This window comes from Diabrotica virgifera, chromosome 5 (assembly GCF_917563875.1).
Source record: "Diabrotica virgifera virgifera chromosome 5, PGI_DIABVI_V3a".
Lineage (NCBI taxonomy): Eukaryota > Metazoa > Arthropoda > Insecta > Coleoptera > Chrysomelidae > Diabrotica > Diabrotica virgifera.
In genome coordinates this window covers 52,090,116-52,110,423 of record NC_065447.1, presented here as the reverse complement: position 1 = coordinate 52,110,423, position 20,308 = coordinate 52,090,116, and the positions used below count along the sequence as shown (strand labels likewise).

Sequence of the window (20,308 nt, the reverse complement as noted above, 5' to 3'; positions counted from 1 at the left end):
TAGAAGTAAAACCAGCTGGCAAGCGTTCACCGGGGAGACCACCAAAAATATGGAGAGATAGCTGGGAGCCTACCTCTCAAGAAATACTTCAACGTCGGAATTAACAGATCGACAGATCTACAAGTATGAGAAGAAGAATTTAGCTTCAGAGTACTGCACTCCAACGAACATCAAATACTCCGAGTTGCGACTAACCGAGCACATTGCAGCTGGATTCAACGATAAACAATATACAAGAGCTGTATTCATGGATGCAAGCAAAGCCTTTGACATAGTATGGCATGAAGGGCTATTAGGGTTATATTAAATGAAATGAGAGAGTATGAATACAGTGGGGCCATGACAATACTAGTCACCTCGTACCTTAGTGACCGGAGCTTCAGGGTGCGAATAGGACAAGTCCTGTCCAAATACGGAGTCTCGGCTCCGGAGTACTACTGGAGAAGTATTGTCACCCTTACTATATGTGTATAATATACACAGCAAACTTCTCAAGAACCTGCGGATCTCTGCCCATCTTCTAGGTAGACGACACCGCTATTGCGGCGAAACACTAGAATTTTAGTTTTGGAAACATTTAAATTTAAGAACGTAGGCGCAAAATTTCATTACAATGCTTTTTTAATGCGTTCATCTTTTTCGAATCCTGAGAAAACTAATATGTATTTTTGAAAAATTTGAACGCAGAATGAAAGATCGCATCATTACCGATGATACAAAGTCCGCGAAATCTTCTATAATGTTTATTTTAATAAGTTACAGGGGTTAAAATAAAGAGAAAATTGAGTGTGATTTTTAATTTCAAATATCTCATTCAAAAGAAACTTTTTATTTATTCTAAGGGGCTTTATACCCTCGGTAATAATGTAATATTTCATTCCGCGTTTAAATTTTTCAAAGATATTTATTATTTTTTTCAGGATTCGAGAAAAAATGAACACCATGTCCGTCGTGATATTTTCCAAATCGAACATTCGCTATCTTTGTCATACAACGCACTCAGTCGAATAGAATGTGGTAATAAAAGACAGGATATATTTGACACAGCTTCAGGAATATTTTGAGTTGTTTATTTAATAATATTGATAGTGTATTTGAGAAATAATTGATTTAAGACGTGAAATTAATAAAAAGTTATTTATTGTTAATTTTTTATGGAAGATCCAACCAGAGAATACACCAGGATATATTCTGCGATCCAAGTATTTTATTCTTAATTGTTCAAAATTTATCTAAGCGTTTCATAGTAACAGTGTACTATTAAAATCATTTTTTTCTCTTTTCTCGATTATTAGTGTTTATTGTATAGTAGGTATATAAATTATTGTAATCACTGAATTCATAGTAAGTGAAAAAATAATCCTACTAATTAACTGAATTAATAATTTAACCGATTATACAAATAACGGTTATCCCAGAACATTCAAAAACTGAACGACATAGCCATCTCTATGTTAATGATGACAATGTCAATGTCAACCAATGTTGACATCTCCATACCCGTGGGAATTGTATTAGGTACACGTAATTTGCCGTGTAAAGAAAGAAAAGGTAGGGATAGCCGTAAAATATTTGCGCCTACACTCTTAAACCGAATATTTCGCTATTACGAACTACCGAATTTATTATATTTTGTAGTTCTAATGCTATTAGGACGGTATCATCGGCGTACCTGATATCACTGTATCATCAGCGTTGTTTATGCTGGTTCGGTTAATCCTGATTCCATTTGGTACCTCATCTAATGCTTCTCGGAATAGAGATTCCGAATATAGATTAAATAATACGTCTTAATAAGTCTTGTTTAGATCATCTTTCATGGATCATCTTTCAAACGCATTCAAATGCCTTTCGATAATCAATAAAACATCCATATACATCTACGTTCATGTCTCTGCATTGTTGTGTTTTCACAAAAAGAGCTTCACTTGTTTCAAATTTGTTTCGAAATCGAAATTTAGGTCACTCGTCTCAAATTCACACTTCTTGTAAATTCGTATATGGATAATTCTGAGAAAAGTTTTAAGGGCAGAGACATTTTTAAACAGAAAGTTTAATATTCGATAGTCATCGCATTGAGAGGAATTGGGTTTTTTGGTAATGTTACGAATGTTGATTTTAGCCAGTCTGATGGTCTGATGGTATTTTATCAGTATCATTAACATGTTTGCATATTTTTTAAAGACGATGATTTTTTTAATGATGCATAAAATGTTTTCTTCCCAGGTATTTGTGCTCAATGCAATCGGAACCAAATTATGTTACGAATGTTGATTTTAGCCAGTCTGATGGTCTGATGGTATTTTATCAGTATCATTAACATGTTTGCATATTTTTTTAAAGACGATGATTTTTTTAATGATGCATAAAATGTTTTCTTCCTAGGTATTTGTGCTCAATGCAATCGGAACCAAATTTTTTGAATTGGTGTTGTGTAGAACTGTTTTTAAATTGATTTTTCTTGAATCGACTAATCATCATAAATTAGCAAGATCATTCGTGTTATATCGTTAAAATCAAGCCACACCGATATCAGTACACTATACTAGATACTAGTGAATATTATTCGCAATGTAGGTAAAATATGTAAAAAAAGATTTTAAAAGTAGTTAGCATCACTGTGATAGGGGAGCCGAAGCAAGGATTTTTGCAGTTACTCGAGCGCGTCAGATTATTACACGGGTAGAAATCTTGTACCCTGAAAATGTACCTCTAGCATATATTGGCTGTTAATACAGGGGAGTTCGTTAAGGGGGGGCCGAAAAATAATCTATCCTTAGAAAAACTCGAAATCGTCAGATTAAGATAAGGTAAGTTAAATTCATGCAAAACAGTGTATATTTCAAAAATCTGACGATTTGAGCGGTTAAGGAAATGGATCCCAAAGTTCAAATGAGTCAAGTTTCACAAGAAAAAAGCGAATATTTCGTGAAATGAATGACAGATCGAAAAACTAGAAAATACGTACTCAATATTTTTCAAAAATGTATCGAATGATACCAAACACGACTTCCCACGGAGAGGGGTGGGGGTAAATTTAATATTTTAAATACAAATCCCGCGATATTTCGCGAAATGAACATCAGATCTAAAAACTGAAAAATACACTTATTCAGTATTTTTGAAAAATCTATCGAATGGCACAGAACACGACCACACGAGCAGGTGGGGTGGGGGTTACTTTAAAATCTTAAATGGGAGCCCCCATTTTTTATAGCAGATTTGGATTGCTTACCTAAAAATAAGTAACTTTTATTCGAGATATTTTTTCGAATTATGGATAGATGGCGCTATAATCTAAAAAAACGATTGTTGGAAATGGAAAATTAAATTAAAAAATGGAAAGTCCCCACTAAAATGGAAAACTTTACTTAACTTTTTTTGGTTTTATGACCTACTCTTCACGACCCAATAGGTCCCCAAAGCGCTCGAGTGACTGCACATTTAGCATACTTTGCTCCCCTACCATTGGATTAAGCGTCGTAGACTTTGGTTTATCTACTAGGTTCGCAGCTTGACACAAAAAATTTTCTGTTATCAAACAGTGTAATAGATTTTTTCTACGAGCGTGCAAAAATGTCTACTTTTCCGCAAGCGTTTTAGTTTGGAAAGTTTTACTTTTCCGCGGTACTTTTCCGCATTACTTTTCCGCACTGAATTTAAATATTTTAATATGGCCTTAAAATAATTATAATACATGCAACAAACTAATATTTAGATATAATTTACTAATTTATTTCAAATTAATCTTATTGTGTTCATGTTTTAATGAAATTAACGCGACAATTCGATGAAATAAAATTATTTTGACATAATATTTGAAAGTCAAATCAGTAGACAATAACAGTGGTTTTGAATCGTCGTTATGGAAACCAAGATCGTCGTCATGCTAACCAATTATATTGAAAATTTGGTTTTGACAACCTTGTCAAAGAATTCATTTGTGTATGTATTTTCAGTAGTAATTGTACAAGAGCTCTAAAATTATTGAATTTTTCCCGAGTGTCACTCTGGCAGTTTTAATTTTACTTAAATTATGTCAAAGTGTCACGAGGGCAAAAATTCTATATTAATTTTAGAGTTCGAGTGCAATTTATTGCGATTATTTCATGAATAAAACTGTTCAAAACCAAAATTTTATTGTAATTTATATATGTAAGTACCAATTAGTGAAATTAAACACACAGTTGTTATAAATATGTATTTGACGGTTAAAAGTCATCACTTTTATAATTTTTAAAACATTTGTCATTAATGTCACTGAATGTATTTTTTCATAGCCACGAAGGGCATCTGACGTAATATGCTTAACGACGGGAGATTATCAAAAATTATCACCTTAATTTGCATGTCTATAGCTTTCTATTGGTCAGAATCTCCTATGAATGAAATAATCATATTAATTCAATTAATTGATTAAGCTTTGGTCATTTTTAAACGCTCGGAGAAAAAATATTGTTCCTAACTTTTGCGGAAAGTTTCTTTTCCGCACTCGATTGCTTGCCGAACTCCGCTTCGCGTCGTTCGGCAAACTGCAATCGCGTGCGGAAAAGTATGACTTTCCGCACTTGTTAGGAAAATAACTATTTATTTAGGTACCACTTTAGACGATACAGCTTTACAGATTTCGTATTAATTATTAAATATATAAATATAAAAATTAAAAAAAATAGTAATACAAATATCAAATAAAAGTTACACTAACCTATTCCATAAGGAACAAACCGTTCAGGAACAGAAAGTTTTCCGTCTGCGTCCAAAAACCTTTCTGGTCTAAATACTTCAGGATCTTTCCAATAACTTTCATCTTGATTTATGGAATAGAAATTCAAAAGTAGAGTTGTGTCCTATAAATAAAAATAAATAAATATGTGACAAACATTGTTAGATAGTGAATAAATTACTTTGGGTATTCTGTAGCCTCCTAAATTAGTGTCTTGCATGGCTCTTTTTGGACCACTGACTGGAATTACATGACAATATCGTTGAACTTCGTACACCACTGCTTCAACATACGGTACCCTGCAAGGAAAAATTAATAGAATATAATAATATCTATATTTTATAGTTAGTGCGGCAGATCCGTGCAAATATTATAAGAATTGTGCATTTAATGATAGAAGCATATAATTTGGACCACATATACTACACATATAAATGTTCAAAATTTGATATGGGGCCATCTCAGATTTTACCTTTTACAAAAATGGCGGGCATTCAAAATGGCGACGATACATATGTGACTAATAGCACGATAACTTTTAAACAAAAGTACCGACTTCAACCAAATTTGGTACATGGGTTCTTTTTTTGATGTATAAGATCGAGCTCCTGAACTGAAAGAATCGGTTTACGAGAAGGTGTGTTTTAACTGATAATTTTAGTAAAAATATGTTGTTTTTTATTCAATTCTTTCACCCTGTATGTATTAGTTTTTCAAACAGGTAATCTCTCTCTCTCTCCTGTCGTTTCCCCATTACTGAGGATCGTGATTTCTTTCAATATTCCTAACAATGTTTCTCCATTGGTCTCTATCTTCAGCTGTTCTAAGAGCTTCGCAGAATGAGTTTCCAGCTGAATGCTTTATTTGGTCAGACCATCTAGTTGGTGTTCGTCCTCTTGATCTTCTCTCCGGAACGTTTCCAGAAACAATTAATCTCTCCAAACTGTCGTCACCTCTGCGAACCACGTGACCAAAGAATTGCAGAATTCGTTGCAGACAAATTGTGGACAGCCTTTTTTTAATATTGAGTTGGTTTAGAATGGAAACGTTTGTCCTATGAGCTGTCCAAGGTATGCGCAGCATTCTTCTCCAGCACCACATCTCAAAGGCATCAATTTTTTGGCGCTCGCATGCGCGAAGAGTCCAAGTCTCTGCTCCGTATAGAAATATTGAGAATACAAGGGCATTTACCAGTCTCATCTTGATATTTTGACCGATAGATCTGTCTTTCCAACCTTTAGTTAGGCGACTCATCGCATTTTTTGCCATACCAATACGTCTCCGAACTTCTGCTTCACAGTTACCATCGTTAGTTATACTAGACCCGAGATAGATAAAGGTGTTTACTATCTGGTATTCCTGTAACATGTTAGTCAGTTGAATAGTGTCGAATCTGTCACCCACCATTATTTTTGTCTTAACTTTATTGATTTTCAGATCAACTTTATTGCTTTCGTAGTCAACTCTTCGCAGAAGATCAAACATTTCTTACTCATTTGCTGCTATAAGTGTAGTGTCATCAGCAAATCTTAAATTGGAGATTTTCCTACCAGCTACTGTTACTCCACCCGCCCATCCTTCTAAAACCATCCTCATGACATGTTCATCATAAATGTTAAATAAGTGAGGTAACAACACGCATCCTTGTCTAACACCTCTCTCGGTCTTGAATTGGTTTGAGAACTTCTGATCTAGTCGTACTGTCGCTATATTAGACTGGTATAGATTTTTAATAAGTGTCACCAGGTGCATTGGTGCGCCCATTTCTATTAAAATTGACCACAGATTTATCCAGCTTACACAATCAAATGCCTTTTGGTAGTCAACGAAGCATATAATCATAGGTACTTGAAATTCTCTAGACTTTTCAATGAGTTGTCTCAGGTTCAGGATTTGTTCCCTTGTACCTTTACCCTTTACAAACCCCGCTTGTTCCTGAGGTATTTGGTAATGTAGATAGACTTTTAATCTGTTTTTGATGATATGCAACAAGATTTTACTAGCATGTGTTATTAGTGACAGTGTGCGGTAGTTTTCACATCTGGTAGTAGTTCCTTTTTTGTGTAGTGGGATATAAATTGAGGTACACCAATCAGATAGCCATTTCCTGAATTCCAAACAGCGACACAGATAGAATGGATGATATGTAATCCTTTGTTACCTAGTAACTGTTGTATTTTACATGGTATTGAATCATTGCCTGGGGATTTATTTCTCTTTACTGATTTAATTGCATTTTTGACTTCAGCGAGTAAGACAGTAGGTTCTCTAGGGTAGTCAGAAGGCCACTGATTTTCGGCTGATACCTCGTTATTTTTATATAGCTCGCCACAGTAGTTTCGCCATGTTTCCAATATTTCATCAGTATCGGTCTTTAAATTACCTTCCTTATCTATTACAGACCACGTTTGAGGTTTAAATTCTCTGGTAAGGAGTTTGATCTTCTGGAATAAGTCCCTCGGTTCATTTCGACAGCCATGTTCCTCTATCTCTCTGCATATTTGAGAGATGTAATCAGCTTTATCTTTGCGGCACTGTTTTCTGATTTCTCTGGATAACGCTCTGTATTCATCGTTTGTTCCGTATCTAGTTTTATGTTCTTTTCTGCGTTGAATCACAGTCCACGTATTATCGGATATCCATGCCTTACGGCCAGTGGAAACCGCTGCCTCACAGTCTTTTGCAGCCTCGATTACCTTGTCTTTGAGATAGATCCAAAAGTGCTCTCAGGGTCACTATCTACTTGGTCTAAAGAAAGAGCATCTTCTAGGTTTTGTTGGAAGTCATTGATTTTTGATGGACTTAGAGACATGACTTTTTTCTGGGGTCTTCTTTTGGGGACTTTAAAACGAAGTCGAACGTTCAATACCAGGAGTTGATGATCGCTTCCACAGTCTGCGCCAGGATATGTTTTACAGTTGATGGACGACTACTTCCATCTTGACCTTATTAGGATGTAGTCTATTTGATTCCCTGTTCGTCCATCTGGGCTGCGCCATGTGTATAATCTCCGTGGATGACGTTGATATAACGTGTTTGTAATTGTAAGATGTTGTTCTACACAGAACTCCACTAGACGTCGCCATTCTCATTTCTCTGTCCCAGTCCATTTTTGCCCAGCACTCCTTCAATATTTTCATTAGATGACCCCACTTTGGCGTTAAAATCTCCTAAAATTATGACGAGTTCACGATTCGGAATATCGCGAACAGTTTCTTCTAGACGACCATAGAACCTGTTAATGTCTTCTTCTTGTGCAGCTGTTGTAGGAGCGAAACAGGTAATACCGGCATTGAAAATAGCGTAAAAATATTTTTTAGGAAATATTTTGAACTTTTTAGTTATGTTAATTACCATTTAATAAATGCATAACTTATCTTCACATGTACCTCTGTGCGACAGATTCGTACAAATATTATAAGAATTATTGTGCATTTAATGTTAGAAGCAAATAATTTGGACCACATATACTCCACATACAAAGGTTTAAATTTAGATATGAGATCATCTCATTTTTTGCCTTTTACAAAAAAGGCGGGCATTCAAAATGGCGACTATACATATGTGACTAATAGCACGATAACTTTTGAACGAAAAGTCCGATTTCAATCAAATTTGGTATATAGGTTCTTTTTTTGATGTATAAGATCAAGCTCTTGAACCGGAATAATTAGTTTACTAGAAGTTGTGCTTTTTCTGATTTATTTGTAAAAATATGTTGTTTATTTTATCAATTCTTTCACGCTGTATATATTAATTCTTCAAAAATGCTGCAGCATCCATCTGGCTTGCAAATTTTAGAAGCCATGCAGGTGTTACCAGGGAAATGGACCAATAAGTTTTCAATTTAGAAATCTTTTAGTAATAATTCTAATATTTTTCAATATTGTTAATGTTGCTATTAGGATTGAAAACTTTACCTTTCAGTTGCCAGATGACGCTAGTCACCTACTCCATACACGTCAGTTGCAATTCGGGGATAAACTTTCATGGTTTGGTCACTTCGAGCAGAGAGCAGCAGGCCTACGCCTCTCCGATGATAACTCCAATAAGAGTCGAAAATCGTCGATTCTGAGTGCTGGACTGCGCTCCCTGTTCTAAGTGAAAAATAAGATTGTTTTGCCTTCGCACTGCAACTGAATAAAAATGGTATTCTTGTTCTCATGATCATTTTTCAGTGCGTCACAGTTTTTCGATTTCTCTCTAATGCATTAAGTTAGATGAGACGGAAAAAGCGGTAGCTCCGTGATTAAACACAAAAATAATGCAGCATTACAATGGTTATATACATAAGATGTCTATTCCTAACCTACGTTTGATTCGTTGATATTTAGAATGCGCGTTTTTTCTAGCCAATCAAATACACGTATTACGAACATTTGACGAAAACTTCGTTCATTTTGGCCATTTTTTAGAAGTGTCAAAGAGTCAAGTGACGGTTATTATTCAGGTCAGTATTTTGTGTGCCTGTCATTTTGAAATTTCGAATTCGACTTCCCTTGTGTTTCACAACGTCTTTGTGCATTTTTTTGTGTTTTGGTTTAGAATTTAGTTCGTTAAAAGTTAGTCATTGGCGTGGGGAGACTAGAGACATTTGAGATGTACCGAAGAGTGCTAAATATCTCATGAGTAGATAGAATAGCCAACGTGGAGGTAATGAGACTTACGCATAAGGAACGAGAAAAACTAACAAATAAGAAGAAAACTGAGATATATGGGACATGTGATGAGAGATGTATATCTAATACTCCAGGTCATTATGCAAGAAAAAGATCTATAGTAAGGAGACGTAACTCATGGCTGAAGAACCTTAGGAACTGGTTTGGATGTAATAACAATGAATTATTTAGAGCCGCTGTTTCAGAAATAAAGATCGCTCTGATGACTGCCAAATTTTGAAGCGGAGACAGCACCTAGAGAAGGAGATAAAAACACAATTAATGGATAGTTTTGTGTCATTTTTTAATGTTTCCATATTTATAAATTTAATTAACAATATTGTTTACTTTTTAATTTTATTCCCCTTTATAAAAAATACCTACATGTTAACATATTGTGTAAAAATCAAATATACTAAATTACTAATTAGTTTAATCCCACCAGCTTTTCACCTATGGCTAAGTACGATTCTAGCATCTGTCAGATTCGTCAATAATTACATGAAATAAGTCTCGACACACCCAATACAGTATATGACGTCATAATTAATGACGCACTGAAAAATGATCATGAGAACAAGAATATACATTTTTATTTTATATTAGTATTACTCCTATAGAGTAACTAGGTCCATTTTCCGTTGGAACTTTACCAAGCTGCAGACGGGGGTTGTGAACTGCAACTTTTTAGAATTCCCTCTTGTCTTCACAGCAGCATCCATCTGGCTTGCAAATTTTAGAAGCCATGGAGGTGTTACCAGGACCAATAAGTTTTCAATTTAAAAATCTTTTAGTAATATTTTTAATATTTTTCAATATTAATAATGTTGCTATTAGGATTGAAAACTTTACCTTACCAATTATGGTAATGTTTATATTACTGAATACAGAATTTTTCAAATTCTGTATTCAAAATATTTAATATTTAATATTTGTATTTTAAAATAACAAAATGTGTGGCTAATTGGCTCGGCCAAGGCCATCAAATTCACTCAAAAAAAAAAGAATTTTTCAAATGAGCTAGCACACGACCCCTATTTTCATCTAAAAAATCATCGATTACGTCATCACACCCAGATGGATGACGTCATTAGTATGATATAAATATGCAAAAAAATCGTAATTTAAAAATAAAAATCGACCTGTTTCGGGATCTATTTCCAAAATGGCTCATTTATGAAATAATGAATTTATTTCATTTGGCTTTGACACACTGTATATAAAAGTAAAATTACTTAATAAGTGCTGTGTGTGTGTGTGTGTGTGTGTGTGAAGAATATCATTTGTACTTAATTTTCCCAAAAATTTTGGTTAAAAATATAGGCCTAAAAAACTTCACAAATTAACATTTTTTCGACAATTCAATCTTAATACTTAAAATATGTTATTCCAAAGTGAAAATCGAAACGCAAAACTAAACTTATTTTAAAGTTTTGTGGCTTATTTATAGCAAAAATAGTATGTTGTATTACAGTATATTACCTTCCTCTCTCACTAAATGTTATCTCCTCAGACTTTTCAAATGCTTCATTCAAACAACGTCTTACTTTGTCTTGAACGTCAGGATACAAAATCATCATTAGAACAGCAAAATCTATCGTATTGCTTGTTGTTTGGGATCCAGCAATAAATATATCCAAACAAATCATTAATAGTTGATCCTCTAAAACAGTTTCGTTAATTTTTTATCTCTTAACGCTAAATATTATTTTATTCGTTAGGTCAAAATAATAATTTTAATATTTTGTTGTCGTAAAATAAGAAATATGGTGTTATCGAAGAATGTGGAAAATATCATGGACACAACACGTAGTCTAGGCGCCAGAGGGTCACCGTGTCCTTTTCAATTCTGATGGACAAACTCAACGGTTTCTTATGGATTTTTGGCAGCTGATTACGAATTTCGAGGGTGGATTTCGATCCGAGTGGTCAAAAAATTGTTATAAACAATTGAATTGTTTATAAATTGTTTATAAGGCTCTGGTTCATAAACAAAAAGAGATAAAAAAGAATATTTTAAATAAAATTTGTTCGTTAATAAAAAACGAAGAAAAGAACGTTTACTAAACTTAAATCCAACAATTAGAACTCAAGATATTGTAAAATTAGTGCACAATGCAAATTGCAAATTGCAAGATAAGTATTTTTCGAAGCTTTATCGATCGTAACTCGGCTTCTACGTATTTAAATGAGCCTTATAAGGTCTCATATTAAAGCTTTATTAATAGGCTTCCAAACAGAGTTTGTTAAATTACTTTATCTTCATTTGTGTTAAAGTTATACTCGTTTGAAGTTATAATTTTCTTAAATTAATTTGTTTATAAGGGTTTCAAGTAAATTTGAGCTGTAAACATTTATACTTTAATTAACAATAATAATAGAAGAACTCAAAAGGAATAATGTTCGATGGTCAAGATATCGATATTTTATTGGCGCGCTATGAGGTGCAACATCGGCTCACAGTCAAGTATTTTTCGACGCTTTATCGATCGTAACTCGGCTTCTACGCATGAAAATGAGCCAATATGTAATATCCATATAAAAATGGAGCAAGTTATTTTGCAGCATCACCATTGCATATAAAACGAGCATTTATGTTGTGGCGGCATACACACAATTGGTGTGCCTTGATGATGCTGCAAAAGAACTAAATCCACTTTATATGGGTACTATCCACTATCCACTGAATATCTATTCGCGGTGTGCAAGTACTTGGAAGGGGTACGCGAAACGATTGTGCGCGAATAGCGGAGAAAAATTGCAACTTTCTTAAATAATTCATATTGTCAATTGAAATTGCCAAATTGACATACATTTCATACCTATTGTCATTTAAGAAGAAAAATTATATATTGCTCCACAATATTGATATGATATGCAATTATTATATAAAGGCAAATTTAATTAATTGTATTTTGCTTGCAGTACTGCATTTTAATAACTAATTTTAGTTATTACATACAATTATTTACGTTTTAGTAACATTACCTAAATCTTATTTTTTCTTCTTATTATTTTTTTGGACTATGGCCTTGACAATTATCCAGTAACCAGGACCATATGATTGGCCAATATAATTAAAAGTGCGAATAAAAGTGCAGAGCGTAGAAACAAGGTGTCGCTTTTCCGAACTTGCACGGTCCCAATATGATATAGATTATATTTACATCATATAGATAATTAGACTCTGATGCCCCAGAAAGTTTTAGTTTTACTGTCTACAAGAACAGACTTAGTACTACCATGTAACTGTAAAAATTGCTCTAAGAACTTATGCAGATGTAAAAAAGCTGAGATTCCCTGTATATCTCGATTCAGATGCATGAAACAACAAGTTTGTAAAAATAGTATTAATAAATAATATCAACTTACTTTTTAGTTCTATTTCTGAAATATTAGTTTTTAATGTTTTTTTTTCTCATCTAGTACAAAAAATAGAAGACAAAGTAAATAGAATGAAAGATGATACGAGGTACAGTATGATGATTTAATTATAAGAATTATATGATAAAATTTTATTAGGATCTTCAAAAATGAAAAATGAAGATAACGTATATACATATACATAGAAATAATTATAATTTGCATCGAGAAGTTAGCGCGTGAACTTTTACGCGGTGAGCCGATCTTGCGCCTCAGAGCGCACTATTAAAACATCGATATCTTGGCCAAAAATAAACTTGCAAACAGTTTCGTAAGCTCAAATGTTCCTTTTAAGATCTTCTATCATTATTGTTAATTAAAGTAAACATGTTTATAGCTTAAATTTTGCTTGAAACCCTTATAAACAAATTAACGTAAAATTTTTTTAAGAACATTATTACTTCAAATGGGTATAACTTTAAAACAAATTGAAGATCAAGTAATTTAATAAACTCTTTTTGGAAGCCTATTAACGAAGCTTTATAATGAGACCTTCTAAGGCTTATTTGAATGCGTAGAAGCTGAGTTACGATATATAAAGCTTCGAAAAATACTTATTTTGCAATTTGTAATTTGCATTGTGCACTAATTTTACAATATCTTGAGTTCTACTTCTTGGATTTAAGTTTAGTAAACGCTTTTTTCTTCGTTTTTTATTAACGAACAAATTTTATTTGAAACATTCTTTTCTATCTCTTTTAGTTTATGAGCCAGAGGCTTACAAACAATTTATAAACAATTAAATTGTTTATAACAATTTTTTGACCACTCGTATCGAAATCCACCCTTGAAATTCGTAATCAGCAGCCAAAAATCGATAAGAAACCTATGAGTTTGTCCATCAGAATTAAAGAGGACACGGTGACCTCTATTTGGCGCCTAGACTAACGTAACAAACACGGAAATATTAATAGATGAAAAAAAAATACTCAACACTATGAAGGCAAGAAAAAGGAGCTACTTTGGTCACTTACTAAGAAATGGAAAACATGAGTTGATGCGATTAGTTATACAAGGGAAAGTGGAAGGAAAAAGAGGACCAAGCAGACGACACACATCCTGGTTAAAAAAATTAAAGCAGTGGAGTGGAAAAACAACAACAGGACTCCTCTTCAGAACCGCTGTAAACAAAGTTAAATGGGCCATAATGATCGTCAATGTCCTCAAAAGACGAGACACATGAAGAAGAAGAAAATAAGAAAAGAAAAAATTAAGAGGATACTACGTAATTATCTAATACTGACACGAAAAATACTTACAAATTTTTAAGATAATGAGATATCTCAGAAGAGGGAATGGCATTATAAGACTTGATAGACAGACATGAAGATAAATAAATAACTAAATATCTACACGATCAATGAGAAAATAAAATAACAGAGAACAAAAATCATAACTACATATAAAGAAAATGTATGAATAGTTCAGAGAAATAAGGAAAAAAAATATCCTGTTGGTGAAACAACCCCCTCCAGGCCGAAACTAAATTTTTTGAGTAGTATAGACATCTATAATAAATAACCTATATGTTTCCTGCAGCCGATTTTGATGATATACATAGTTATAAACAAATGAAGATCAAAAAACGGTAAATTTTCGCTATTGATAATAAAATATTTACAACCCTTTTCAGTTATGGAAAATGGAGGATGTTAGTAATGATTCTTGATCCTACAGCTACTGCCTACAGTTGTCACTACCAATGATTCAGATAGTGACGAAGATTACATATTTTATGTAAGAGCTTTGTTGCTAAAATCTCAAAGAGTCAGTCAACTTTAGCGACTTGCATTAGTGAAGCAGAACAATATGCGGAGGAGTAAAACATTAAAAAGAAAAGAAACTCCTATGAAATTGTGGAAAACGAGGAAAGCAGTGTAGGTACGTACCGTACTTTGGTGAAACTGGCCAAAAAATATTTGTGTGCAACTGCTACGTCTATGCCATGCGAGTGAATAGCGTATAAAATGCTCCTAGATGAAGTGAAAGCAGTCTTACACCGACCTGATTCATTATATTGAAATATTATATTTTTATAATTTTTTTAATGTCAAAGTTATATTAATTATATTGTTTTTTGCAATTTTCAAAATCTCTTGTCATTGACCCCCATTTTCATTTCAACCCAATTTTTATACTCGCCCACGTGAACCCCTTGCAGGTTCTCACCGACTCCTGGGGGTCGATATAGACCACTTTGGTAATCACTGATCTAGAGTATAGTCTGGTGCTGAAATAGGTGACAAATGCCACACGATGGAATGAAGAAGATATTATGCATATTATGCCAAATATTTTATGGATAACGGTTATTTATTTGGATCAAAAGTATTTCTTTGTAAGTTATGTGATAAAGTTTTATTCGCTATATTTTCTTTAACTGAAGTTTTTTCTTTTTTTTTTATTTTTTGTAATCTTTATTCATTTTGGTTTTTTATGTAGGTACCCAAAAAAAATTAAATGCCAAGAGTTCGCGGTCGCCGGCAATTTTGCCATTAAAGCGACTTCAAAAAAGGACGCATTGCAGGCATGAAAGAGGCCGCCCGGTTATGGTTTACGCCAAAGTTCACAAAGAGTTAAAGCAAATCAATGGTGTTAAGAGTTTGGAGGGGATGGTTCAATAAAGTGACAGAGAATCAAAATAAAGTGACAGAGAAACAAGTTCAATAAAGTGACGTCCTGGAATATTTCAATATCGTGATTTGCGCCCCCTCGCGGTGGTCACGCGACCCACCTAGAGCCTAATTAGGCTTTTTATGTTTTTATTTTTTATCTTAGCCGCATCGAGAACTAGCGAAAAACTTTAAATAAAAAAGTTGTAAGTTTCAGAAACTTCCGTCCGAATTTTTTTTTTTTAATTTTGGCGAGAAATTTAAATTTTATAACGATTTTAAAATTTTAAATGAGTATAAAAAAATAACTAGGACATTCGTTCTCGGGAAAAAAATTTATAACGTGTACTTTTGCATAACGTTTCACCGCAAATTTTTTCAGATTTTTAAAGTTAATGAAACGTACTTTTAAAAATAAAAAAATCGCATTTTTTCGCTTTTTTTCCGCTTTTTGATACAATTTTATACAGGCTGTTTCAAAAAAGGTAACACTGACACTAGGATAAGTAAAAAACTAAAAAATAATTGAGGTTTGCTTAATAACAAATTTTTGTAATGCCATCCATTTTCAAGATACAGGGGGTTGAAAAAAAACAAAATTTTTTTACGATTTTGCCGAAGCTACTGGCATCATTGTAATAAAATTTGGCGGGTTTTAAGAAGTGGTTATTGTGCATTTTTTGACATACAACTAAGAATTTTATATTCATCATTGGCGCCCATACGGCTAATGGTCTGAAAATGGCTAATGGTCTTTTTAAATTAAAAAATATAGTACGCCACTGACATATTTCAAAGTAACAATCATTTTTAAATTCCTCGTACAATTTGTGACAAAAAATCTATCTTTCTATCTTCACATTGTTTCATACGACGCGCCGTTTTTATACAAAAAACAAAATATCTTTACCCTTACAAAGTATTCGAACTTCTATGTAAGTTTCTGTAATACATCTACAAATCTGCATACCTCGTAACTGTGTCGTAGTCCGTTCTTTAACGGTAAAATATTGCAAAACCTCTAAATTTTAAAGAACCGCTTGGATTGACATGAAATTTGGCATACACATAGCTAACAAGTCAAAGAAAAAAAGTGATATTGTGCCGATATGTGCTTTTGCCCTGCGGGTGGTTTTCACCCCCTCTTGGGAGTGAAAAAATATTCGTCCAAAGAAAGTCAGGAAATGGATAAACTGGCTAATTTTAAGCAACTTTTGTTCTATAGAGTTTTTTCACTAAGTCAATACTTTTCGAGTTATTTGGCAGTGAATATGTTCATTTTTTCAACAAAATAACCACGCTTTTAGACGGTTTCTCGCAAATAACTTAAATAGTAAGTATTTCGTCGAAAAAACATTCTTAGCAAAAATACAGCTTGTAAAAAATTTTAAAAAATGGGGTATATATCACGTCTCTAGACCTAGTAGAAGCAGAGTTATAGCTAATGAATAATAGGTTCATATTCGTCAAATTCCAAGTGGAATACTTTAACGTGAAATAACCAAAAATGAAGCACATTTCAACTTATTTAAAGTGTTTAAAAAAAGCTTCATTTTTGTTTTACAAAAAAATTCTAGCATCAAAATTAAACAAGTTACGCTCAAAATAAAGTTAGTCCCTTTTGGTTTTGGTAAAAAAATCGAGAAAATCACCCCCTAATTAGTATCTTAAATGAACTTAATCGTTACACCTTTACAAGTTTCTTGACTCGTGTATATATTGTTTATATGATCTGTAAGTTTCATCGGTTCAAAGTCTTTATTATTGAAAGGGATATAGTTAAAACGGGTTGAACGAGTCACTGATCACGAATGTATGCAAATTTAGAAACACCAAATCTTAACCAATTTTTGTCTAACAGAAAAACAAAAAAATACATGATATTTAGAAAAGCAAATCTGACTCTTTTTGTTTCTCAAGATTTGTGGTATCTCTAACAATTTTTAAGTTATTTTGAAAAAAACCATATTTTTCAAAATTTCAATTTTTAAAAATTTTATTTTGAAACCAAATTTTTTCAAAAATAAGCACTTTGAATCGATGAAACTTACAGATCATATAAACACAACATAAGTAAAATAATTTGTGGAGCGGTAACGATTAATTTAATTTAAGTTGCTAATTAGGGGGTGGTCTTCCTGATTTTTTTTGCAAAAACAAAAGGGGCCGACTTTATTTTGAGTGTAACTTGCTTAAATTTAATGCTAGAAACTTTTTGTAAAAACAGAAATAAAGCTTTTTTAAACACTTTAAAAAAGTTATAACAGGTTTTCCCCCCAAAAAGTGCTTATTTTTTGGATATTTCACGTCGAAATATTCTATTTGAAATTAGGTGAATATGAATCTACTTTTCATTGGCTATAACTCTGGTTCTACGAGATCCAGAGACCTAACGCGTACACCACATTTTTTTAGTTTTTTATAGGCTATATTTTTGCTAAGAACGTTTTTTTCGACAAAATACTTACTTTTTGAGTTATTTGCGAAAAACCGTCTAAAAATGTGGTGATTTTGTTGAAAAATGAATATATTCACTTGCAAATAACTCGAAAACTGTTGACTTGGCGAACAAGCTCTATAGAACAAAACCTACTTAAAATTAGTCAGTTTACCCATTTCCAGACTTTGTTTGGACATATATTTTTTCACCCCCAAGAGGGGGTGAAAGTCACCCCCAGGGTAAAAGCACACATCGGCACAATATCACTTTTTTTCTTTGACATGTAAGCTATACGTATGCCAAATTCCATGTCAATCCAAGCGGTTCTATAAAATTTAGAGCAAAAACCGTGAGAGAATGGACTATAGGTAAATACATCCATATAAAAACTTAATTCGAATACGTTTGAAGTGTTAAGATATTTTGTTTTTTGCATGAAAACGGCGCGTCGTATAAAAAAATGCGAAGATAGATTTTTTGTCACAAATTGAACGAGGAATTCAAAAATGATTGTTAATTGGAAATATGTCAGTGGTGTACTATCTTTTTTACTTCAAAAAGTTCAGACCATTACCCGTATGCGCGCCAATGATGAATATAAAATTCTTAATTGTATGTCAAACTATGCACAATAGCTACCTCTTAAAACTTGTCAAATTGTATTACAATGTTGCCAGTAGTTTCGGCAACATCGTAAAAAATGTGTAAAATTTTGTTTTCTTCAACCCCCTGTATCTTGAAAATGGATGGCATTACAATTTTTTTATTAAGCAAACCCCAATTATTTTTCAGTTTTTTACCTATCCTAGTGACAGTGTTACCTTCTTTGAAACAACCTGTATAAAATAGTATCAAAAAGCGAAAAAAAAAACTTAAATTAAAATTTAAATTTCCCGCCAAAAATAAAAAAAGATTTTTTTTGGACAAAACTTTTTGAAACTAACAACTTTTTATTGAGTTTTTCGCTAGCTCTCGATGCGGCTGAGATAAAAAACAAAAACATAAAAAGCTTAATTAGTCCCTAGGGTCACGGATGCTTAATTGGGGGGCATGATTAGGGTTTAATTAGGGTCACGTGACCACCTAGGAGGATAAAAATTTCAGAAAGTGAGTTTTTTCTATATGTGCTAAACGGTGACCTATATGGAAGTCGAATCGAGTTGGGGGCATTTTTCAACATCTTACCCGGCTAGGCCCTTTAAAATAGCAGTCAAATATTAATAAAAATTAATAAAATTATGATCAGTCGAGTTAAAAAATTACTTACCTGTGAATGTGGTTGGCTTTCCATTAGTCTTTTTCATTTCAGTTATAAAAGAATATATTAAATCATCATCTCTGCCCACTTTCCATGTTTTATAATGTTCGTTAATAGTTCCCATAAGCAATGTTTTTAGCTCTTTGTTTAATTGTACTATAACATTGTAACCAGATTTCTCTGGAGCTATGTATCTCAACCAAGGAAACGTATTCAGGACTCCTCCAGCCATATTAAACGCTAAAGCACGTCTGTCTAGTAACTCCAATAGTTTTATGAGACTAGGATCATTTCTTTCTAGTCTTGAACCTAGTTGAACATAATTAATGTCTTATTAATAAAATCGATGGCGGATTTTTAAGTCATCAAAATTTGCCGATTGCATAATAGACCAAGAGGCAGCGCTGAAAAATCTATTTGAATTTACTAAAGCTAGATTTTTCACAGTTGATTACTGTGAGTGTGTAGAGAAACATACTGCGGTCGGTCTAGCGAAACGTAGAACAGGGGTTACTGAGAGGGTATCAAAGTTGCTTTCCTACGAAGGTAATTAAATCCATTTACTAAGGCTGAAAATCAGTACACACATTCTAAATTAAATATAAATAAAAGTTATTATAGTCGGTCAGCTGTATGACGTGACAGAGCCGGTCGGTCGGCCCCAATAGTCGATTGAGGAAATGAAGCATTTTGGCTCGCAATTTTTTCGTCCAACATGGATTTACTTGAAATTTTTACAGAAGGTAGTTTATGGGCCGGCGTAGCTCAGGTGGTAGTGTGCTTGCCTCGCATGCCGGTGGTCCGGAGTTCAAATCCTACCGCCGGCAAGAACAACTAGACATTTTTAAAATGTCTATAGGCCCCAGGTCGACTCAGCCTGAATAAAGTGAGTACCTTGGGTAAAACCAGGGGTAATAATAGGCGGTTGAAGCGTAGCACTGGCCCTGTTACCTTCCTTGTATACCGTTGGCCCTAGATATAGCAGACTACCCTGCTATACACCCGTGTTGACCTGCCCCCCCCCCCCCACTTGCAAAAATTAAAAAACAAATAGCCCTGATTTATGAGCTATTTATGAGCTCTCATATTCCGCAAACTAAAAATTTTGAGCTCGTTCCACTAAGCAGGAATTTAATACTTTAGTGGGGGGGGGGGGCTGAGTAAAGCACTACTTAAAAATAGGAATATTGAGTC

General features: G+C 33.4%; 1 protein-coding gene across 2 annotated transcripts in view; it reads right to left on the bottom strand.

The window, feature by feature from the left end:
• LOC126885721 (probable cytochrome P450 305a1) overlaps positions 1-20,308 on the bottom strand; it is a 303,602-nt gene that overhangs the window by 4,343 nt on the left and 278,951 nt on the right. For both annotated transcript variants that reach the window (XM_050652491.1, XM_050652490.1), the window contains exons 4-7: positions 19,124-19,423; positions 10,864-11,044; positions 4,905-5,022; positions 4,706-4,847 (exon numbers count right to left, since the gene is read on the bottom strand). In XM_050652491.1, coding sequence (XP_050508448.1) covers positions 4,706-4,847; positions 4,905-5,022; positions 10,864-11,044; positions 19,124-19,423 — 741 coding nt within the window. The remainder of the gene's footprint in view (positions 1-4,705; positions 4,848-4,904; positions 5,023-10,863; positions 11,045-19,123; positions 19,424-20,308) is intronic.